Raw genomic sequence first — 25,812 nt, 5'->3', positions numbered from 1 at the left:
TTTGCATGCCACCCAGTTTAACTTAGAATAAAATAAGTGTTTTCATGCCCAAAGCAATATTTTCCCAATTTATTTTCTTTGAAATTGGGCATTTCTGCTAAGTGTTAAAAAATATCTGATGGCATTATTCACTAGAAAAAGTGAAGAGAGCATAACAAAGGAATTGGATTACTATAAAAATTGTGGCACTTGTATTTGCTCTATCTCTGGAAATTGCAATATAAGTATTCTTTTATATTTTAGTCAAAGATACATGGATGCTGTTTTTGCAACAGCAAATGCAAAAATCAAAAATCTTGAGTAGTCAGCAATTATTAAAATTATTTCAAGTGAGCCATACAGATAACTTGATCTACACAGTTCACAGGTTTTAATGTATTTACTATCACCGTTTAAGTTGTAACAATGGAAAACAGATGGTAAACTCACGCAAAAAATAGGTCAATTGTACAGAATTTGTAAAGTTGCTTTTAAGAGGAGTTTAAGTAAAGCAAAGCCTCTATTATATTTGTAATTTTACACCATATTGTGTGGTATACAAAAGTGCACTGGGTAATATGGCTGAAAGAAAATAGGTGGTGGCCCAGATGTTACATAGTAAGTATGATACCCTCTTTCAAGAGCTAAGTATGGAGCAGGCTGATAGAAACAAGTTACATTGTCTGTGCTCGGTAAAATATTCTGCTCTCCCAGTACTTTTAAAGCCATAAGAGTGATCATATTGAGTGTCTGCCTTCTTTCATGTCCCATGAGACAAACGGTGCTATCACTCACAACTCCATGCAAAGTCATAAGGTAGTTGTACTTGCTCTTTTCTTCACCTATGAAGTGGTTGCGGAGGTATGATTCAATTTTCTTTTGTTGTTCAACTACATCAGGAAAATCAATGAAGAATCTAGAACACATATAACGTTCCAGGACCTTGATTTCTGTTTCACACGCTGGCTTGAAATCACGAACCAGTAAGTTGCTATACTTCAGAAGGCCACCACCTCTAATCTCTTCAGGTTTTCTGGTAGATATAAGCTTGTATCGCAAATGTGTCATTGCTTCTTGAAAGTCTCCATACATGCTTTCAGCCACTACAACTGGGTAGGATTCTTTGTTGAGTTTGGCATTTTTGTCACAATAGAAGTCTAACATAGTATCTAAAACTATTTGAAAGGAATCTACACTAAATTCAAATTGTCGTCTGAGTGAATTCACAAATTTTAGCTCTACATTCTTACCAGTGTTATTTGAGAGCGAGATGAGACTCCACCGATCACTCTGATCGCAAACTTTAACCATCTTCTGCACGTAAGCATCTCTCATGGTCTTAGAGGTGATCTTTTCCTTTTTCACACCTTTTGGTAAAAAGTCAAGTAGACAGCCCAGAACTGTATCCTTAATAATTTGAAATTCTTGATCACTTGGAAGTTCAACACCAAAAATAATGTCCAGATCCTTATAGGTGATTCCATTATGGCTTGCAAGTACGTAACTTGCTGTGGAACCATTTAACCGTGTATCTTTGACAATAATTCCTTGTTCTATGAGTTCATTTTTCACAACATGAATGACATCTTTTGGTTTCACCTCCAGTGTGGGGAAATTCCCTCTTCCATGAACCGGAGTTACTCCATCTAAAACTTGGTGCAGTGTTTTGATTTGATCCCAAGTAAGATTGCTGAATCTGATTTCAGACATTGTGAAGTCAGCAGACCAACTAGAGAGCAAACAAAATATTGAAAAACATTTTAGCTTATAAAAACCAGCTCATACCTAAAGCAAATAAATGGTCAGAAACAGATTCATTATCAGTGTAAGTCATGTTAATATTAGGAAGCAAATTTCAAATTATTATATTATGTTTAAAATTAAAAGTGAAATAAAATCCATAATTACCAAAATATTTAGATTTATTGGTTAAGGAAAACAGATGCTGGAGCTATAACTACTGTTGATACAAAATGATTGCATTTTATACTGAAAAAAACTGTAGTAATGGTATCGATTTTGTTCATAGGACAATCTTGGTACATTTTTAAGGTTAATCATCGTGTTTAAAATGACAGTAGCCACTATGTTTGCATGTATTAGGACCACTGGATAGAATGGCAATGTTTGAAAACAAAATATAGCCTCTTTAATCCACAAGCATCATGGTATTCTTTTTAATATAGCTTAGTTACATAAGGTGAACATATTTACTATATTTCACAAGATTTAAGATCTTAGTGATATTTCCCAGCCAATCCTCCCTACTGACCCTATTCTCCACTCACCCTGTTCTTCCCTTTTTCTTTTCTTTAGATACTTAATTATTACAGTGGCCTACTTTCATTTCACTTCTGGATCATACCATATCAACACACATCAAGCAGAACATTGAAAGGAATAGCATTTATTTCACGAGAGTATAGGCAAACATCTTTTTGCAAATGAAAAACTTCCTTTCCTTCGTGGCAATTTATTTTTGCTAATGTTAGTGAAATGTTAAAATTCAATGATCTAAATCTTAGGACTACAATCTCTCTGTAACTCATCTATGATCTGAAAGCAATGGAGAACATTTATAGTGGTAATATTGACATTATTGAAATTACTAAATTCCTTCCAATGCAGGAGTTGCTAGGATTTTTACTTGCAAATAAAATCACCCAAAGAAAAGATTACATTAAATATCTACTTTCCAGAATGCAGAAATCCTTACTCAAAAAATATCCTTAAAATCAAGAATTAGGATATCCCACAAAATATCTTGGATCTGCTCCCAGACATTAGAAGACAAAATGAGTGAGCAAATTTTGTTTCCAGACATAATTACATACGAGGAAAGTAGTATACGAAAGATGTTCATCAGTGTATAACTTTACAATCACCACTTGATCACCTATCGATTTCCTGTCTCATCTTTAGAATTATACAGAGAGCTTTAAGAATATATAGAATAGTTCAGACTTGATACTATACACTTCAGAGTTCACAGGATATGGAATTAGTACTTACTTTATTGTAAACATTTTTGCAGTCCATGTATAATTTTTTTCATAACATACATTTCCCATGCATTTTCTGAAGACCCTTGTATGAGCATTTTAAATTTTTCATAAAAATAAATTTATTTCATTGTATTTTCCATGCCATGAATTTTAATTTTTTTCATATTTTTAATAAAAAAATTAGAGTGAAGACTACGAACTAGAACATAGTGAAATGGTATTTCTGGCTGAACAATGTATTACTCAGCTGCCAAAATCAAGGTTTTAATAACTGGTTAAGTTGATTAGTTTTTACATTTCTCTTACTATAGCTAAAACAAATGCTTAATATTTAAAATTCAGTCTATATTTCTCATTAAATTAAAATATTACTGAAGTATTTTCAAGTACTACCCTATTATTTCACTAAATGTACAAAGAAAACACAAATTCCAAATGTAATGAACAGCCTTAGAAAAAAGTAATATGCCTATGAGACACATACATATACAAAAATAGAAGTATATATGGCTGATCAAAAAAGGAGGGAGAATTACAAATCAATAGGATCAGACATGAAAAAGAAAATACAACAACAGATACCTCAGACATCCGTAGAATTATTAGGAACTGTTATAAGCAACTATATTCCAACAAATCAGAAGACTTAGAAGAAATGGATAGATTTTTGGACACATAGAATCTACAGAAATTGAATCACGAGTCAGCTAATAATCTAAATAGACCTATAACAAGAACTAAGATGAAAACAGTAATTAAATGCTTCCCAACCAAGAAAAGCCCTGGACAAGATAGGGTTCACTGCAGAGCTCTACCAAATGTTTCAAGAAGGATTTGCTCCTAAACTCCACAAGCTATTCCAAACAATAGAAAGGGAGGCAATCCTCCCGAACTCTTTTTTAGGAAGCCAATATCACCTTAAAACTAAAACCAGATGGAGGCACAACAGGAATAGAGTACTACAGACCAATATCCCTGATGAGCACAGACACAAAGCTCTTCAACAAAATACTAGCCAACAGGATCCAACAGTACATCAGGCAGATCATTTACCCAGACCAGACTGGATTTATCCCTGGCAAGCAGGGCTAGTTTAACATTTGCACATCGATAAATGTGACTTACCACAACAACAAATTGAAAAACAAAAACCACATGATTATCTTAATGGATGCAGAGAAGGCATTTGATAAAATCCAACACCACTTCATGCTAAAAATATTAAGCAAGATAGGCATAGAAGGAATATTCTATAACACTATCAAAGCAATAAACGAGAAACCCATCATACTAATCCAATCACATTGAATAGGGGAAAACTGGGAGCTATTCCACTAACATCTAAAACTAGACAAGGACGTCCACTTTCAACACTGCTATTCAATATAGTATTAGAAGTCCTTGTCAGAGCTATCAGGCAAGAAAAAAAAATTAAAGGAGTTCAAATTGGAATTGAGGAACAAAAATTATCCCTGTTTGCAGATGAAATGATTCTGTACTTATGAGAACCCAATGATACAATCAAGAGGCTACTAGAACTCATAAGAGAATTTAGCAGGCTAGCAAGATACAAAATTAATGAGCATAAATCAATGGCACTAGTATATACAAATAACTCCATGACTGAGAAAGAAATTGTAAGTCCTGTCCCCTTTAAAATAGTGGAGAGTAGTCTCAATATCTTGGAATGAACCTACCCAACAATGTGGAAGACCTCTATAATGAAAATTACAGAACATTAAAAAGAAATAGAAGAAGACATTAAAACATGGAGAAATGTACTATGTTTTAGGATCAGCAGGATTAGCATCATTAAAATGTCCATATTACAAAAAGTAATATACAGATTCAACATGATCCCATTCAAAATTCAAACATTTTCCTCAGTAATAAAAAAGAATATACAAAAGTTCATCTGGAAACACAAGAGACAACAAATAGACAAAGCTACCCTGAAAAAATAAAAATCAAGCTAGAGGAATCACAATTTCAGACAAAATACACTACAGGGAAGTGGTGATCAAAACAGTCTGGTACTGGTATAGAAACAGAGATCAGTGGAATTGAATAGAAACCCAAGAAGGGAACCCACACATGTACAGACAGCTAACCTTTATCAAGAGATCTTAAAACAATCCAGGAAAAAGCCTGGTCTCTTCAACAAGAGCTATTGGGAAAATAGGATAGGAGTATGCAGAGGTAAGAAGCAAGACCCCTACCTGTCATCTCATGCAAAAATCAGCACTAAATGAATCAAGGACCTAAGTTTGCACCCAGAAATCATCAAACTGTTAGAGGGAAACATAGGAAGAACTCTCCAAGATATAGCAATGGGGAAAGACTTCTTGGAAAAGTTACCAAAAGCACAATCAGTCAAAGCCAAAAATGGGACTACATCAAGCTGAGAGGCTTCTGTACAGCAAATGAAATGATCAACAAAGTAAAGTAAACAAAGGAATGGGAGAAAATCTTTTCACACTACACAACCAACAGAGGACTAACATCCAGGATTTACAAAGAGCTTCAGAAACTCACGGACAGCAGAACAAACAACCCTGTGAAGAAACAAAGAAAATAAACAGCCATTTTTCAAAAAGAATGAATTTAAATGGCTAATAGACATATGGAAAAATGCTCAGGCCCCCTAGCAGTCAGGAGACATAAATGAAACCCACATAGAGGTTCCATCTAATTCCAGTGCAATTGCCCTACATTCAGAACTCTACTAACAACACCTGCTGGCATGGATTTGGGGAGAAGGGTACCCTCTTTCACTGGTGGTGGGAGTGTAGGCAGGTACAAACACTATGGGAGTCAGTATGGAGAGGTTTTTGATTTCCTTTTTCATTTCTTCAGCAACACATTGACCATTCGGTAGCATATTACTTAACTTCGTGTTGTAAGTTTTCTATTTTTCCTTCCTGTTGATTTTGTTTTATAGCTTTTCATTTAAGGGGATGCATAGTAACTGTGTAGTAGAGACTCACATCCAGATGTGACGATACAACACTGTATGCATCTCTACTTTCAAATCAAAGATGGACTCCTAATGAAACTGTTGAATGTATCTTGACAATACGATGCTGGACTCTGCCATTGTCTATATGTACAATGTCAGGAAACACGTAAATAGCAGAATGATGGACTTATGACTGATTACGAAGGACTATATTATCATAATAATATAGGTGGAATCAGTAGGTGAGGGGAAGTTTGGAGGGGGAAGGGAAATCCCAGAGTCCATAGCACTGTATCATAAAATAATAAAATAAATTAGATAAATATGAGTGAACAAAATATAGTGAACTATTTATCATAATAGATGTAAGCCATTTTTATGTGGAATCTGAGCACACCGCATGAAAGCATTTATCTATTAATATGAACAACCAAGACTTTATACTAATATTGTACTTTTCTGGCACATCTACCATCCATTTTCACATTATATATGATAATGTTATTTATAGAAATTATAAATATGATATCAAAGTAATAAAATGTATATTCATGTGTAGATTATTTCATTAATTAGTTGTATTTCATATAACATGGTCAACTCTCCATGTATGAAAACAATACTTTAAAAACCTATTGGAAACTTAATTTAAATTTCTTGAACCAGAAAATATAGCTAAACATAATTTGGGTGACTGTTGTAGTAAGATACATAAAACTCATCAACACTATCAATGTTGGTTAGTATCTCAGAAACAGTACAAAATTTAGTTACTGAAAATGAGATTAGTGAACATAAAGTATAAAATAATCTTTCATAATCTTTATAAAGACACAAATTCAAGAGGGGAAAACCTTCAATAACTTGCCACATAAACAAATGAAAGTACAAAATCAAATATTCCTTATTTTCCTCCCCAAATACTCTTCATGACCACACAAATCTTCTACCATTTCTGAATTTAATTTTCTTTTAAACTAACATTTTAACCATCTAACTTACTAAACATCAGCATGTTTATAATGGGTCTCACTGTAGTAAACAATGGAATGAAAACAGTATAGTTTCTTAATAATAATAATAATAATAATAATAATAATGATAAAAGGTTCTCTGACTTGTGGCTGACTGGAGGTGTCAGATGCTTTTCTCCACACAACAAAGGACTAATACAAAGATAAAATAGCTGTCTGGAGTGTTTAAGGTAGAGGCTTAGAATTCAGTGGGGAGGTGACAGAAATGTATAGCACAGATATATAAAGAAGCAGACCAAGCATATTGCATTTACCATCCCATTTCTTGAGATCAACACTTTAAAAACAGGGCCTCTGTTTTGGATGGGAAAAATAAAGCAGGAGTTTCCCAGCAGCCTCACTCATACAACAAACATTTGAGCCATTAGCTGCTGGAGAACTCTGTCGCATTCATAGACTCTGAGTTGAGTTTGGAGAGCTGTTAGGTAACTACACTGCTGCATTACCTTACAGAAACAGACCAATGTTCTTCTGATTCTGCCCATTTAACATCCTGTAAAGAAACTGTGCTGGGGTCCCTAGTAGCTCCACTGCATCCCCCGTGACACTCATTCAGGAGCTTTGTTCCATAACCCTGGGAAGCACCTGGGTCACTCACTCTTAGTGGTTTAGCATGTTAAACCACACAGAAACTAGCTGGGCAGCACTACTCACCTTCCCAATGCTCCAGAAATAGGGAGTCCTACTCATCCACCCTATACTGAGCAGCTGATTTTCCACAGTGGCCTTAGAGAAAAATATGAACAACCTTCCTGACAACCCAAGGAAGCAAGTGGGCAGCCTTTTCTGAGTGGCCTAACTCACAAAGCCTCCAGAAAGCCAAAAGATAACCCTATTCACTCTTCAGAAGTGTTAGGCAGTTGAGCTGTCCACATCTAGGAGCTTATCTCACTAAAAGAACCTAGGAAACCGTGTCACAAAACGAAATTTAAAAAAAAGAAAAAAAATGCCTTGAAAATATAACGTTGGAAAGATGAAAAAAAAGTAGATGATCATCGGTTAAGTGTTAAGAAACAGACTTGCGACCTCCTAACCACTCCTTTGGTCCTGGAAAGCAGTAAGATGAACCTTCCTGAGCAGATATGCTCCTAGATGCCTGAAAAAGTCACTTGTGCTGCCCTCCCACCCTGGCAAACACATCACTGTTGACATCAGATGTACTCTACTACATCCACCTGAGCAAAGCAAGGCTGCCCAGCTCTTACATGACCCATGAAAATTGATAGGCAACCCCATACAGAAACAGGCACAAAGACTATTAGATCAAATAAGTCAATCTGAGATAACCACAGACATCATCAATATTGATGACAGTTGAAAAAATTACAGATTCATGGCCCACTGGTCCCCTGTCTCCCAATAGCTCCTCTTCTCACTATACCCAGAGCATCACTCATTGCTGTTGGTACCTATGAAAACTGGGTTCCAGGAAGGGACTCCAATGACCCTGGTCTGGTCTACCAACCAATGTAAATAGCTGTGCATATGCTGAAGACTGTGTCAAACTCTCAGCAATAGCAACACTCTGGTGGGTTGGTGGCTTTTCCACACAGCAGTCCTAGCTTTACATGCCAGGCTTATCCCATTCATATAACTGCTTCTTTAAATCTGTTCCCTAACAGAGGCAGTGACTAGAAGTTCCAAGCACCAGTAATCCAAGTGCTGCTGCCACTCTGGTGGCTCCAGCTCCTCCCACAGTCAGCTGTCCAGAGTTACATTCTCCCCATTTCACAGCATTCTGCAGTTAAGAATCATTTCATTTGGCTCCTGCTCCTCACTCCAGTGATGTTTCAGGAGCTACCTACCCTCTTCATTCCACTGCTATTATTGTTCCTGGGGATCAGGACTCACCCATGTGCAGTGACTGGAGGTCTGTGAGCACAGTTTGTTAACAGTACCAGCCTGATCTGCTCTCACTGCCAGTGTTCTGAAAATTCTGACATGAGGTGGTTGGTGGATGGGAGCCTGTATGTTTGGTCTTCTCAGGTACCAGATGAGACTACCTGATCCCGGCACCAACGTAACTCCTGTGACTATGATCCCTTCTTTGAGAGGCAGCTGAAGAATTGTACGACAAGATTAAAGCAACTTCACCGAGCTTCAGGGGTACACCAAACTCCACCACTGCTACCCATGATTACAGTGAAAGAAAGCATAAGGAGATTACACTACAAGGTGAAACTGGAACTAAAGCAAAAGTATTCTACAGATCAGAAAACCCAAAATATACCTTCAGAAAAAGCTTTCAATGCAGGAAAGCTACTCTTTAAAAGCAACAGAAGCCATCTCCCGGATGCACGTATATCAATACAGCAATATAAGCAGGTGATGGTTCATCTGGCACCCATTTGACAACCACTTGGGGAGACCCAGATGGATTACTAATGACACTTCCAACAACAACAACAAAAACTACAAATTTCTATTATGTTACAAAAGATACCCCAAAGTCAAAATGATCACAAGGAAAAAGAATAAAACTAGAGGAATTCAATACCTAACTTAAAATGTACAATAAGGCATCAAACACCAGTATAGCATAAAAGCTGATATATAGATCAATGAAGCAGAATGCAGAACCCAGAAATAAATCTAAATATGTACAGCCAACTAACAGGGGCAGCAAGGATACACATTATAGAAAGAGAAGTCACCCTGCGCAGTAGTAAATGATGACTCAGGTACATGGTTTCCTGTCACCCAATTTGGAAGACCTGGACTGAAAATCTGAGCTGCTGGGCTTACCCATCTTAAGTTAATCCTCCCCATGAGATACCAGTATCCCATATATGCTTTGGTTCATGTCCTGGCTGCCCCACTGCTGATGCACCATAGAAAACAGTGGAAGATGGCCCAGGTCCTTGGGTCTCTGCATCCACATGGGAGACCAGAAAGAAGTGCCTGGTTCCTGGCTTTTCAGCAGCCCAACTCCAGTCACTTCAAACATTTGAGGAGTGAATCTGCAAATGGAAGATCTCTCTTTGCCTTTCCTTCTTTCTCTCTGTAACTCTGCCTTTCAAACAAAAACAAATAGATAAAAAAAAAAAAAAAAGGAAATCAGATTTCCTGGTTTGCACTGGCTCAGCCCATGCTGTTGCAGGCATTCCATTCATATGAAAAGTGACCAGTGGATGGAAGCTAACCCTCCACCTTTTCAATAAAATGAAAATGAAAAAATAGTAACAAACCTATCACTGAAACACTTTTAACATTTTGGAAATAGTAGTACTACTTTAGGTATATTGCCTAAAAATACAAAAAAAAACCCAGAAGTTTTTTTTGGAATAAAGTCAGTGTCCTAGAAAAATAAGACTTTTGATACTTCATCAACAATACTTTCATCTAAATTTCATCATAAAGGTTTCATAATACATTTTTGGAATAAGTTGCACAGTGAATACAAACACGCACACCCCCCCCCACACACACAGTTTCACATTCACACTCACTACTGAAGCAATCTATTTAGTCTTGTAAGTAATGATGGTGACAGCAACTCAATCTTTCTTAACATACTGCAAGAAGCTATTAAGCAGCACAAGCGAGAATTAAAAAATTACCCAGTTAACTGAAAGAATCGTAGAAAATAGTTCATATGCTATAGTATAACAGAGTATGGGAAGAGGAAGAGTTCCTACTACTCCTACTACAATTATTGTAGTACTGTTGCAGTTGCTCTCAACAACAATGAACCCTGCCATTGACCACTGGTTGTCTTTCTTTTAGTCAGCGAAGTTCTTAAAGTATATTTTCACATTCAATCCATAGGACAAGTCTATGAAGAAGGTATAACTAACGTCATTTTATAATTGAGACAACTGACTTATCAATATCACAGGTGGCAGAGTGAAGATACAAGGAAATCAGCTCTAATTCCAAAGCCCATGCTCTCTAAAACTCCCCATTCTTGACATCTATTATGTCCAGGAGCTCTAGTCTTAGTCTGAATTAAGTACATATATAAAAATACAATTTTACTGCTTTTTCTACATATTTTCAAAATAAAAGTAAAGTCATAGAAGCCTCTTCAATGGATGACTACAGAGAAAAGAAGCAGTTTTTAATTCATAAGGTAAAATTCATTAAACAGTAAGGAGCATTACAAAACAGTAAGGAGCATTACAAATTGTGGCATTTTCTAAAAAAATATTTTGCAAACATAGAAATATAATTTGTGGTGATTTTTTCTGATTACATACAATTTTATGTATAAAGAATATAATGTCTTGGTATTGTCAACATTTGGGTACTAGCATCTAAACTTTACACCTTTCCCTCTCTCTGGCCAAGGGGAATAAGGTGACCATGGACCCTGTTATCATGAAGAAGGAATCCAAGATAGTGGCAAATTCCACTTGAGAAAAGTCCTAAGAACTTTGGCATTGGATGGAAAATTTAGCCCAACAGGAAACACACTCATTTTAATCAACGACCCTACTACATCTGGTTGTAACAGAAGAGGGCCATCCTACACATGCAGCAAAAGGTGACTCCTGTCCTTAACTAATTCACCTGGTGCCCTTACTGCTAGACAGCTGAAGTCAGTCCATGGTAGTAGCCAGAAATGAGACAAGAAAAGAAGCAGAGGTTGGTGTTTGGGGCTGAGAAATAACTGCTAGCAAAGGGGATGTTTCCAGCAAGAGACAGGCATTAGGAAGGCTCAACCGGTGGTGATTGGATCTAGCAAGATCCCATCAAATTGGATGTCTTTTTGCTTTCCCAGTGTCACAAAATGGATGATTTTTCCCTTACTGCACCCTCAGGGGAAGGTCAGGGTAGTGCGCCAGCTCCACAGAAAGGCCTTCACACAGGTGAATTCAGTGTGGCTTAGGCTAAGCTGGTAGAAGCTATCAGCACTAACTATAATGACAAATATGATTAGATCTGCTGCTACTGCTGAGGCATTGGTCTGGGTCCCAAATCTGTGGCTCACATTACCAAGCTGTAAAAGGCCAAGGCTAAAGAACTTGCCATGAAGCTGGGATCAATGTTCACTGCTGAGCTTCCTGCACATAATATTCTCATCTAAAAACCCTTAAAAATAAAAAAATAAATTTCACAATTCACAAATTCACATGAAAATATCAATGAAATATGTAACAAAAGAAAAATCCTATCTCAGCATTGGATACTTTGGAAGTTGTATTGATACATGAGAAGTGAATTTGGGGGGGTTATTTTTAATATATAGCAGAAGAAGCCAGGCTTAAGGAAAGCACCAAGAATTAACTCTGCTCTCCCTCTGCTGATAAATTAGGTCCTTAATAAGTGAGGACCTTGCCACAGACTTTTGACTTCACACACGGAACTTCCACTCATGGGAAAAAAAAAAACACAAAAAAGTGAAATGAAACAAAAAATCTCTGGTAGACAAAAAAAAAACCACCATATGTTTATATTTTCAACTAGCCTATGGAATGATATTTAAGAATAATGGAGGGCCCAGCACCGTGGCCTAGCGGCTAAAGTCCTCGCCTTGATTGTGCCAGGATCCCATATGGACGCCGGTTCTAATCCCGGCAGCTCCACTTCCCATCCAGCTCCCTGCTTGTGGCCTGGGAAAGCAGTCGAGGACGGCCCAAAGATTTGGGACCCTGCACCCACGTGGGAGACCTGGAAGAGGTTCCTGGTTCCCGGCTTCGGATTGGCGCAGCACCGGCCCGTTGTGGCTCACTTGGGGAGTGAAACATCGGATGGAAGATCTTCCTCTCTGTCTCTCCCCCTCTCTGTATATCTGACTTTGTAATAAAAATAAATAGATCCTTAAAAAAAATAATGGAGATATTAGGTTACCTAAATGTGAGTGAAGAAATGTAATATATTTATATATTTTACACATTAGCATATACTACATATGTAAATATTTCTGTGTAAATTTTAAATATGTATTTTTCACAAAAAATACATATTGGGGAAAGGCAATTATTTCCAATAGTGCCCAGAAAACTATTGCAGGACAAAGTAATCAGACCCTTAACTCTTATACAAAATCAGTACAAAGCATATCAAGGGTTTAACGGTAAAATCTAAAACTATGTAATAACTAGAAGAAAAACGAGGGCACATTCTTCAGGAAATTTGTTTGGGTGAAAGCTTTGTGACACCAAAAGAATAGACAAAAAATGCAAAAATTCACAAATGGATTTATATCTAACTAAACAGCTGTGCAAGCAAAAGAAACAACTGAGTGAACGGATCTACTACAAAAAAACAGGTTAAGTTTTAGAAACCATTTATCACATTGGAGATTAATTTCCACAATATACAAGAAACTCTGCAGAGAAAATAATAATAATCTGCTTAAAAACTGAGAAAATAATCTAAAGGGACATTTCTCAAGAGTATAAATGGCTAGAGTTTATAAACACAACATTGAACATCAATAATCATCAAAAATGTAAATCAAAATAAATGAAGCATGTCTATAATCATAAAAACAGTGAACACAGTAGAGGGGCTGCAAGGGGTTCCCCTGCTGGGCCACACTGGGCAGAGCTACAACACCTGTGAATCTTATGTGAGCTGGATCAGAGGAAAGCCAGGCTGGGTTGACTTCCTACTGGTGCATGCATAAGCCTGAGTGGTTGTGAGTTGGTTTGGCTTTGCCATAGCATCTGCTGGCAGATGCTGGCACAGGGGCAAATTCTGTCAAGTTAAACTGCAGAACTACCTGGAGAGTGCAAGATCCAGGTGTGAGAGTGGGAGTAGGTCCAGTAGGGAAACAGTGGGCACCTCCCTCGTGAGTTACTACTCCGACTGGTCAGCATGAGAACCAGGACTGGGACAGGCATGGCTAGACAGACAATGGCAACTGCTGGCATGTGTGTGGGCTGGAAAGTAGGGCTGGTTGGGTTGAACTAGCCTTCAATGTTCATTGACATGTATGAGAGCTGAATAGGATGTGGGACAGACTGGACTAGACTGCTGCACATACTGTACCAGGGCAGGGGCAGGCCTGGTAGAGGTTATTGCAGGGTTATTACGAGTCTCCCAAACTAGGCAGCAGCTCCCACTGGTTTACATGGCCAAGTGTGTGGTGGGTGGGACTGGGCTGGGCTGCAACATCCATTGGTTTGCGTAGAAGACAAGGCTGGAGACAGAACTGACGCAGCAATTGCAACCAGCAGTGTGCATGTAAGCTGATTGAGGTGACAGACTGTGCCGGACCCTGTATTGGCAAGCACACACAAGAATCAGGTCTGTGATCACCTCAGGTGAGGTTTCTTTGGGGAAACCATAACTGAACCACTGGACTCAGAACCCCAACCATGGAGAGAATTGGAAGGTCCATGGTCTAATCGTGCAGTGCATGAGTCAGAGCTGGGCCTCCTCAGTACCTTAGACGAAACAGTGTACAGCATGGCAAGGTTGCACATGGAGGATATGACGGTACATTAGAACCTGCAGAGGACACCTGGTACTGTAACAGAGGACAGAGGATAGAACAAATTGATCAGCTACACAAGCCAAGTGTTGGCAGTGAATAACTGGGCAAAAGGAGACTCTAAGGTGGACTATGTCACCCAGTAGAATCCGGAGAGATTTCTTTGTGCTTGGAGTAGTGAGACTGGTAGCAATTCAGAACTGTTGGACTATCAGAACCTCTTGAGCAGTGCCCTGGGAGCATGCCCCACACTGGGGACCCGGGGATGGTTGGGGGGCTGGGTATGGCTTCTCCCTTTATCTCCCACCTTCCGCCAGATACAGAAAGGAAAAAAGAGAATGTGGAAACAATGTTCTTACTCACTTTCCTCAAGCCCTTAACCCTTTGTGCCCTAATTAAGTATGTAACATATTTTGTATGTTACATATATATGTGTGTGTATATATATATGTATATATATGTGTGTCTGTGTGTGTGTGTGTATAAAATTTACCCTGGGAGGCAGCAAGTGATGGATTAAGTATTAAGTAGGTGAGTTCTTATCATAAGCATGCCATTCCATGCCATTCTCAAATAAGTAAAATAAACTTTGAGTTTTTGTTTGTCTAACAATCTAATAATAGCTTTAAATTTACAAAATAAAAATGTTAACTAGTGGTACACAGAGTTCCTATATGCCCAAATTACTCGCTTTCCTTATTAGTCTGTCATATTCATAATTTTTGTCACTATTACCCTGGTTTCCAAATCCAAACTTCTTTTATTCCACACCCTCCAGCCTTTACTAATCAGCAGTCTATATTCTGATTGAGATTCTTTTTTTATCAGCATTTGTCTTTCTGTGTCTGATTTATTTCACTAAATATTATGACCTACAGTTGTTTCTATTTTGCTGCAAATGGCAAGATTTCATACTTTTTCATGATTGATTGGTATTCCTGTGTATATATACCACATTTTCTTTATCCATTCATGTGATGATGATACCTTGGTTGATTCTGTAGTTTACCTACTGTGAATAATGCTATTTATAAACACAGTAGTACAAGTGTCTGATATAGTGAGTTCATGCATTTTGTATATATTGCAAGTAGTGAGATTATTGGATGATATGACAGTTCTACTTCTAGTTTTTAAAGAAATCTTCATATTATTTTCTACAATGGTACATTAATTTACATTCCCGCCAATAGTTTGCATTCCCCAATGTCCTCATTCTTGCCAGCATCTGTTACTTTCTTCCCTTTTGATTATGGCAATTTTGACAGTGCTAAAGTGATATCTCACTGTGATTGTGAATTGCATTTTACTGTTGGCTAGTGATGTTGAACACTTTTTTTCATGTATTTGTTGGCCATTTGTATTTCTCCACTCGAGAACGGCCTACTCAGTTCTTTAACCATTTCTTAGCTGGATTTTTTGTCTTCTGTTGTCGCTGCAGGGCTATTTCTTCATTCAAAAATCAAAACTAAATATGGAACTACTGTATGATGATCCAGTAATCTCACTTCTGGGTATATATCAAACAGAACTGGAATCAGTAAGGCAAAGAACATCTGTACTCAAATGTTTCTGTTGGTATTATTCAAAACGGCCAAAGGAATCAACCTAGGTTTTCACTGAGAGATGAGTAGAGAAAAAAAAAAATTGTAATTTACATATACAATAGATTATTCCGTCATAAAAAGATGAAATTGTCACTTGTAACAATTTGAATGAAATAATATTATATTAGGTGGAATAAGTCAGACACAGAAAGACAATTCCTGGAAATTGATACTTAATGTAGAAGGTAAAAAGTGTGTATTGAAGATCCAGAGACTACAATGATTGCTAGATCAGCCCATAAATGGTGCCAGAGAGGGAAGGATGGAGAAGGGTCGTCAAATGGGTACAGTGGTGAATTTGGATAAGAAGAATAATTTTTAATGCTCTATAGCACAGTATTAAATTATAGTTCATAACAATGAGTTTAATGTTTCTCAGTGCTTAGTAGGGAAGTTTCTGAATGTTCTCAACAAAAAAAATGATAAAGCTTTGATGTCATGTGTATGACAATTACACTGAACTGACCAATAGACACTGCATACCTGGATGGAAATATCACACGCAACCTATCATTATGAAGGTACTTCAAAAAGTCAATGAAAACTCTAATTAAATGATGTTTATTTTGGTGCAATAATTTTCGAAATTCACATCCAGTTTTTTTCTAAATGTGCATTGTCAAGAGCTTTTTTGAAGTTCCTTCATATGTATATCATATTTCTATGAAAACATACAAAATAAAATTAAAAAACAAATCAGAATCTGGTATTTTAACCAGTTAAATTAATCTGAAAATACAATGTAAAGCAATTGAGTTACAACATTTTTCATAAACACTATATTTGTGTAACACATAAAACATAATTACTTTCTTTACCACGATCATATAATCCCTATATGAAGAAAAGCTACTACTTTCCTGTTAACATTAATGCCAGAACTGAATTTTAAAGAGAATAAGAACATCCTTAAAACTTACACTGGAAGAATTATTTTCAAGAATCAGATGAGGTTATAATCAGTTAAAATTATAATTCAGTGGATACTTCAGCAAAGATAGGAATTTTCATTTCATGAGAATAAACTCATGAATCAATCACAGTATCTGCAGAGAAAAGAAAAGCAACATCAGAGGGTTTTTTTTTTTTTGATACAGCAATGTGATGCTTTACAGCAGTATCCCAACAGTTGTATACATCTACACGAACACACAGATACAGGGAGGCAAAAGTGATTATTCTAAAACAGTAGTACCGAATTTTAGTATGCATCCAAATAGCATGGAAGTTTATAAACACAGATTTATGTTTCAACAGCTTAGAGGTGGAGCCTGAATAATTTGCATTTCTATTCACATTTAAAATGGTGTTGATCTTGCAGGACAGGAAAACTTTAAGATGTACTACACAAAAGAAAAGTCTGAGAAGGAATATTAAGGGAACAGAGTTTCAATAGCAATACTTAGTTCATCATAATTTAGCTATTTTTATTTAATTAAAAGCATTACAATGAAGAATTCTGATCAAAATGAACATTTTCTTTAATCATAAGCTTGTGAGATCATCTAAGTGCAACAATATTATTTACTCAAGCAAACATTAACACTAACAGGAAGTCTTTTTAAAGCTCATACTGTGATGCTAAATCAAAAGTCTGCTATCTATAATAAATTATTGCATATGAAAGATAATTCTTGCACTTTAGAAACTTTGAAAATATTTCAGCATAAACACATTCCTCCACTAACAGATAATAAACATTTTGCCCACTGTATTATATTTCAATTGTTAAAAAAGTATGAAATATTATTCGACTACTTGGAAAGTGGTATTGGATATGTTATTTGATACACTTCATTTGTTTCAAAGACAAAAGTCACTGCCACTAAGGAATAACAATGTAGTTTTTAATTAAACTGTGTCTTACTCATAACCAAATATTATCCCTTTAAAAATACAAATACCAACTTCAAAAAGCTCCATTTTCTTAAATCAAGAAAAAGGCATCATTATCAAATGATTTCACTGCCATTTCTATACTATATTCAATAAAACAAAATTCCCTAGCACTAATAATATAAGGCACTTTTTAAGATATAAAGTGTTTATCATTTGACAGAAGCACCCTGAATTGCTTTCACTTTGTCAAAAGCTTTTTTTTTTTATTAAATCTATTCATTAATTACATTGTGTTGTAATTACATAGAATCTGGGATTCTCCCCCCCCACCCTCCCCTCAAAAGCTTTTAACCCAAAAGAAAATTCTAATCTATATTTCACTCATTCATATGTGAAAAGAATGACAGTTAATAAACCATTGATTGTGATATCTGTGAATCAATAGCTGTTAAGACTAGCAAGGGTCAGATAGAAGAGACAGAAACAGAGCTAGTTGAAGGAGAGGAGAAAGGAGGGGAGGGAACAAAGGCAGGGAGGTAGGAAGGGAGGGAAGAGGAGAGAAGGGAGGTAGATGAAGTAAAAGGTGGGGAGGGGAGAAGTGAGACAGGAAAAGAAGAGGAGAAGGGAAGCAGGATGGAAGGGGAGAAGGGCAAGGATGGGAAGGGAATGGAGGGGAAGTGAAGGGTAAGGGAGGTGAGGAAAGGGTAGGGAAGTGGAAGGGAGGGGAGTCAAAGCAAAGCTAGGCAAGTGAAGGCAAAAGGAAAGGCAAGAGAAGATGAGGCAATGCAAAGCAATACAAGGAAAGGGTAGGCAAGGCAAGGCAAGACAAAGGGAATGGAAGGGAAGGAAAAGAAAACGACCCTTTTATGGTCATTACTTTGTATTTATGCAAGATGTTCAGTTATCATTTTGTACCTCAAAAGTAAATTTCAATGTCAATAGGGCCCGGCACCGTGGCCTAGTAACTAAAGCCCTCATCTTGAATGTGCCAGGATCCCATATGGGCACCAGTTCTAATCCCTGCAGCTCCACTTCCCATCCAGCTCCCTGCTTGTGGCCTGGGAAAGCAGTTGAGGACGGCCCAAAGCCTTGGGACCCTGCACCCACGTGGGAGACCTGGAGGAGGTTCCAGGTTCCAGGCTTCAGATCGGCGCAGCACCGGCCGTTGTGCTCACTTGGGGAGTGAATCATCGGATGGAAGATCTTCCCCTCTGTCTCTCCTCCTCTCTGTATATCTGACTTTATAATAAAATAAATAAATCTTTAAAAAAAATTTTAAGTCAACCAACTAATTAATTATATTTAGATTCTTTTAATAGTTTCAAGGAAATACAGGTGGCAACATAAAAACATTTTATTCCTTTTATAGAAATATAAATAAATCAACAATATTAGTAATTAGGTTTAGTTTTTTTTTTTTCACTTCTCACAGTGCACAGAAATCTTGTTTGCTTATTAGAACAACCAAAAGCACAAGGAAACCAGAGTTAGTCAAAGCAATGAAAGGCAAAACAAATCAGGTTCTTTAAGTAGGACAAAAATGATTTCTGAACCAATAGATAAATCTAGTGCTATAGTTAGCTGAATATAAGAGTGAGCAAATTAAATGTAGAAGTCAGCTTCTGGTAGTCCTCATTATATCAATAAGAACAAGATGGAAAATAAATATAGTTATAATTCAACTTGCCTTGAAAAATCACGCGTATTTTGTAGTTATCAATACATATCGGAGATTTTCCAGTTACTCTGAATCCACAGTAATTGCACATAGATTGTTTCCAAATATCTACTCTATCTACCTATGTCACTCTCATTTGGTGACTTAGGCCACAAAATGAGAATATCTGCTCCTATAGAAAGAGAGATGACTCGACAGAAATATTGAGATTGAATGCCAGCTAAAGCTTATTAGCAATAGGTATAAATAAGTAAATAAATGTACATAAATGTGAAGTTCATGCAGCCTTGTCTAACTTCCCTTTAAATGAAGTTTCTTAGTTGCAGTATTTTAAGACGGACTCTTTCTATCTAGGGATGTTATAGTAACTCATGTCTGTGATGACTTGAGTGTTAGTCGTGTGCATAAAATAAAACAGAAATTTTAAAACTCTAAATACCAGGTTTTCCTTCCAATTTATTAGTTCCTTGATCCACTGTCATCAGATTAGCTTTTTCTTAAAAAAATTAAATAACATAAAATCTGTGTTTACAATTCAAATGTAGACAAAAATACTAAACAGAGTTTTCTCTGTAAGAACTAGTATTGTATTAACATAATCTATAATTTTTTTATAAATACCATAGTCATAATTTCTCAATTACTCCAAATAAGCAGCTATTTTACAATCTGTTCAAAGTGGATGCTTTGAATATAATAACGTATCATGTCTGTTCCTCCTTAGGGACATTATTTTAGCCCACTGCAAGCTAAAGTTTCAATTACAAAGCTATCTTAAAATATATTTAAGGTTAATACCTGGCAGTAGATGAATGTTTAAATGAAAAAATACAAATATTTAAAGGAATGCCTTATATGTCTCCTATTTTCATTACCTTGCCAAAAATATTGGATTTGGAATTACAATTTAGATGTGTAATATTTTAACAGTCAAGCACAAGAGACATAAATAAGCCTGAGGAAATAACAGTAAGATTAATGTAGCTGAAAGTTTGCATGAACCTTTCATTATTGTGTACATATAGCTTTGTACAATTGACTGATGCTTATGAAACACTATATTATTTTATCGCATAATGCATGGTTGACATTATGAGTCTAAGAATTTAAAAATTCAGGAGTGAGTTTTCAATACCAGTTCACTTTTAGCATTATTTATTTTCAAATGCAGTTCTAAGAAATGAGTCACATATACTGATGCTAAAATGATTCTAATTTAGATCAATTCAGAAATTTATTTTAGTTGTAACAAGGTTCATATCCCAAAGCCCTGACAAAGACTGACTTTTGTAGAATTCTATTCATGAGATGAATACATTCATTTAGAAAGTTTATAGCCATTCACAAATTTATACTGGATAACTATGAAACTTAAGAGATATTTTCTAAATTTTTAAAAATAACCTCTTTAATTATACTGTAAATGGTATTTATTTTTAGCAAAATGTTCAGATGTGTAATTAAGTTTATGACATTCAGACTTGGCCCTTGTTTGGAAAGGAAGGACATTATCAATTATCAATTTCTACTATACCAAAAGATAATGAGAATATTAAAGATTTCAGTTTCTAGTTAATTCAAAATAAGACAAACATATGCATTCTATTTTCTGTGTTAATTATATCCTGATGCATTAATCTCTTCACTTTATGACCATTTCTTCAAATATGATGCTTAGCTCAATTTCCTGTTCTAACAGTCAAGGTGTTTTTACTGACTGAGAGTTTATCCAAATTTCTAGTTTCCTAGCTCTGATATATATGTAAATAATTTTTCAAAATTATAACATGAAGGTACAAGCATATTAAAAGAATGTTTTTGATATGAAAGTTCTAGGTGAAACGTGCAATGAAACAATTGAAAGAAATATACCAAGCACATAAACATACCTAGAGAAAAGCACACACAGATCCCCAAACCGAACAGTTAAAAAGCTTGTGCTCAGAAATATAGTAAGAATGCTTTACTGCAGGCTGAACCTCTGCACCTAATCCCAGAGAAATTTTACCATTTTCTTCTTTATACTGACCCACTTACTGAAAATTGTGCTTTTTTTCTTTATAGTTCATGCTGTAGTGATCTGTTGTCTTTTACATTTAAGTGTTAAAAAGCACGTGCTGCTCTAAGTATATTACCTTCCAACTCCTTTCAGGTTTAGCACCAGTTCTTTACCGTGAGAAGTATGAGTCTGTGGCAGCACGCCTACTTTCTACTCTCCTACTTTTTGTAGTGGCTGGTAAAAGTTGAAAGCTGTGAAAAGTGAACAGCCACCACTCGGGCTTCTTTTGGTTCTGGTGCACCTGATAAATCTGCTATTGTTCCCAAAAGATCAACAGCCTCAGAAGCATGCTGGCTAGACAACTTCACTTCCTTTAAAGGGAGATGAGGGTTAAGGGCATCACTGAAAAGACTAAATAGCATTGGGCTTTCTGGCAAGCTGAGAGCTAAAGGCTACTAATTGGATGCCAAAGTGCCAACCCTTTACACTTAGTGCTGTGCAGCTCACTGTGATTCTCACAATGAACTCAGTAACACAAGTCTTTCCAGATCTCTACCTCCTCTTTGTGGCTAACCCTTTTAATATTTTAGGAAATAGCAGTTCTCTGGAAGTTGAAGGGTACTCCAAAATTATAGCCAGAATATATATCTTACAATCATTCACAAACATTATCTGAAGCAGTAGCAAAGTAGGAACTCACCAGAATGCTCCAGGAGAAAGCTTCGAGTTGTTTTTGTTTTGTTTTTTAAATGTCTGTTCACAATTCTCCCCCACTCTCTCACCGCACCCCTCTCAGCCCTTAGAACTCACTTTACCAGTTGCTGTTCTCTTCAAACTGGTCCCATCAAGAAGCAACTGTAAGGAAGGTGTTGTGAGTTAGACTCCGGAGAGAGCCTGATGATAAGCAGAAGTGGGAAGGGTTACTACGAGAGAAAGAAAAAAAATTCAAAAATATTTTAAAAAGCAGAAGGAGAAATAAGGAAAAAAGGAAGGGAAAAAGAAAGAAAAAGAGAGCCTTGCAAGCTCCTGCAAAAGCTGGCAGGGCTCCTAAGCTGCTGCTGTCCAAGGCAAACTGGGTGCTGAAATGACTCTTTCCAACACATCCCTTCAGTCCCATTCAACCACTCCACACACTTCCCTTCCTCCCAGGCTCACCCCCACCCCCGAGTAGCGTAGAACCATTTCCATGGCAACCTGTCGTCACACGATTTAAGGTGGTCTGAAGTATGCGTTCTACCTACCCTAAGCGGGGTGCTCTCTCTACTTTTCATTCTTTACTGCCGAACTTTCTCAAGCGGGAGAATACTACCTTTTCTCCTTTGTCACACTGAAACCCAATTTCTCCTTTCCCTTTTAAATACTGCCCGGCTTTCTCTTTCCTACCTGTCATCCATACAACCGTTTTGCTTCTGTGCACCAGCAGCACAGCGCGCACGGGGCCAGGGATACAACACACACACACACACACACACACACACCCTCATACAACACACACACACACACACACACACAAACACTCACACACACACCATCTTTCGTTTCTTTCATAATTTCCAACATAAACCTAAACGGAAGTTCATGCCCAGAAGGCAGGTTTTCTGAAACAAGCGCTTTTTTTTTTTCTTTTTCCTGAAGAGGTTTCCTTAATGCGTCTTGTCTTGGAGAATCCCCTCCCTCACTTAATCAACTCCTGGTTTGGCAAGAAATATTAGGGCCCTCATTGTCAATATCTACAGGTGCTTCTAAGAGAAAGCAGCTGCATGATAGCACTATTGGCTGTTTTAACATGCAACTATCTTAATGAAATCCACTAGATTGTAATTAGTGTGATGACTATTTCTAATTTTATTTCCATTAAACTATTCTACTAGAAAAAAGCAAAATAAGTTCACATTTAAGGTATTTTTAGATTATATAAAATTGGTGCTTTAAATGAAAAGCATTGTATATGAGAGAAAAAAAAATCCAGAAAAGATGCTTAGGATTATACAGAATACATATATATGTAAATATGCTCGGTTACATGATCATAAATTTCTATTACTGACATGTAATGATAAAGAACCTGGTTTTGTTAAAAATGTATATAGATTTAATGTAAATTCTCACTTTAGAAATGTCTTAAGTTTGAAAATCATTCATTATCAAATTATTAACTATTAATATGCCAGCGAGCCACTTGATTATTTTGAGGAGTTCTAGAATTCCTTCACTCTAAAATTTTACATAAACACAATTTTACATCAACACATAAGTTCTTTTATGTTTCTCATCTGTTATTCAAAAATTAGCTATGAAGATTAAATTCTAAAATAGTTGCTGTTTTTTGTAAGTTAATTTAGAAAATAAATTTATCTATTCAAAATGTTGACACATCCATTATTATGGACAGAATTAACAAAGCAGTTTCCTAAGGCATTAAGAATATTAAGAATATTCTCTTTAATAAAATTTCTGAATAAAATATAAATTGGACTTGAGTTTCAATGCCTATACTCTATCTACAGAAACCCCAAAAGTACAGAACTGTTTTTTCACATGATTTCTCACCATAACTTTTGATAGCACAGACTCTTGAACTTAATATCACTTTTACTCTGAAGACTTCCTTCTCCAGAGTTGCCCATAAACTGATTTTCACACATTCTCTGCACCTCACTTGCCACAACACCATGGATACTGTTGCCAAGAGATAAAGAATATTATTATTGCATCATTAATGCTCTCATGTTAAGGAGCATTTTCAAGTGAAAAGGTTAAATGAGGCAATTTTAGGCATAAGTTTTAAGAAAGACTGCTATGCTGGACATATTAAAGATTAGAAATATGCTTCACAATATACTGGACTTAAGTTAAAAGATAGTGAAAATAAACAGGTTATAACTCATACAGATACACTTAGATAGCCAGAATATTTTTGTTTTATACTGATTATAACTGCCTATTGGTGAATTCACAATCAAGACAATTTTGAAGTAAATTTTTCAGATATGTATTGTTCATTTAATTTTGAATCTCTAACAGACCCATTTAAAAACTCTAAAAAAGCCAAAAGTATTGTAGCTAATTTAACATTTTGTATTTGCTTTGAGTGTTAACAACTAATTAAATATATTTAAAGGACAGCACTTCCAAATATTATGTATTGCTACAGTATTACAAATTATAGAAATTATTCCTAGATGTTTTAATAATAATATTGAAATTAGAAAGACAAGTAAATATATATAGGAATAAAATTATTCAGGGAAGCCAATGATTAATAGAACATATTTTAGATAGTCCATCTATAGCACTTTTTCAGTAAAATATAGGAAAGGACCCAGAACATTTTGGAAGCATCAACTGAATCAAGATATCTGGTAAATGCTTTCCTGGCACAGTATGTCAAAAATAACAATAATATCATTTCAATAATATTTAAGGCTATAAATTCTGTACTTAAAATAATGTTAAAATTGTAGCATAATATAGAACCACATAGAAAAATATATCTATATAGTTATCAAGGAACATGTGGAAAGTATGTGACATGACATAATAAGTAATTAGTCTCACTTAAAATTTTGGGGTGTGGAATTTTTAAGAATAGATGCTAAAATGAGCAATTATATAACATTTATAATGTGACAGGTACTAAGTTGTGCCACTAACTCAATGAATCCTCAGAAGATTGTAGACAATATCAGAATGGCTCATGATCTTGAAAAACCCTAATTACACAAAGAGATTGAGTAACAAATAAAATGACTTATTATGGTCTATGAATTATACATGTAGGCAGAGAGTGAAGGAGATGTTTTCAGTAGAATTAAAGAGCTGATATGTGTAAGTATACCATTTAATATAAAGGCAAGGCCTAAAGAATTAAGAAGATTTCAACAGTCATCAATAATCAAGTGAGATATTATATGTCTACAATAAACATATATTAAATAGCTCATATTCTCAAATATTAACATAGTTTTCAAAACATTTACAACTGTTACAAATTTAATATATTATCAAAATAAAGCCAGTGTCTCAGTGGGGAGAATGTTGGAAGAAGTCACTGGAAAAGGAAACACAGCAGAAGCCAAAAGACAACCAACACTAATTTTAAGCTAGCTAGCAATACAAATATTTTGTTACTCTACCATTCATTCCAACAGTCAAAATTCTCAACTTGATTAACAACCTCATATGTCTTTTGACTGATACATGTTCTTTAGATCATTACATATCATATATATTTTCAAACAAGAATGATTTTTAAAGTTACAGAATGAACTGTCACACTCAAGATAGCATACTTCATTCTTTCCCGGAGTGCCAATGAGAAAAGTAAT

General features: G+C 35.9%; 1 protein-coding gene across 2 annotated transcripts; it reads right to left on the bottom strand.

Moving 5' to 3' along the window:
* Nucleotides 1-225: 225 nt before the first annotated feature.
* Nucleotides 226-24,115, bottom strand: TENT5D (terminal nucleotidyltransferase 5D). 2 transcript variants are annotated; one of them, XM_058658759.1, is made up of 4 exons: nt 24,035-24,115; nt 22,295-22,407; nt 16,889-17,014; nt 226-1,708 (listed from the first exon to the last, which is right to left on the bottom strand). In XM_058658759.1, the coding sequence occupies exon 4, from the start codon at nt 1,687-1,689 to the stop codon at nt 517-519; it is 1,173 nt and encodes a 390-aa protein (XP_058514742.1). In that variant the 5' UTR covers nt 1,690-1,708; nt 16,889-17,014; nt 22,295-22,407; nt 24,035-24,115; the 3' UTR covers nt 226-516. The 2 variants fall into 2 exon arrangements, with proteins under 2 accessions (XP_058514742.1, XP_058514743.1); XM_058658760.1 differs by lacking the exon at nt 24,035-24,115 and having other exon boundaries at nt 22,295-22,589.
* Nucleotides 24,116-25,812: the final 1,697 nt, after the last annotated feature.

Source organism: Ochotona princeps, chromosome X (genome assembly GCF_030435755.1).
Source record: "Ochotona princeps isolate mOchPri1 chromosome X, mOchPri1.hap1, whole genome shotgun sequence".
NCBI lineage: Eukaryota > Metazoa > Chordata > Mammalia > Lagomorpha > Ochotonidae > Ochotona > Ochotona princeps.
This window is presented reverse-complemented; position numbering and strand designations above follow the sequence as displayed.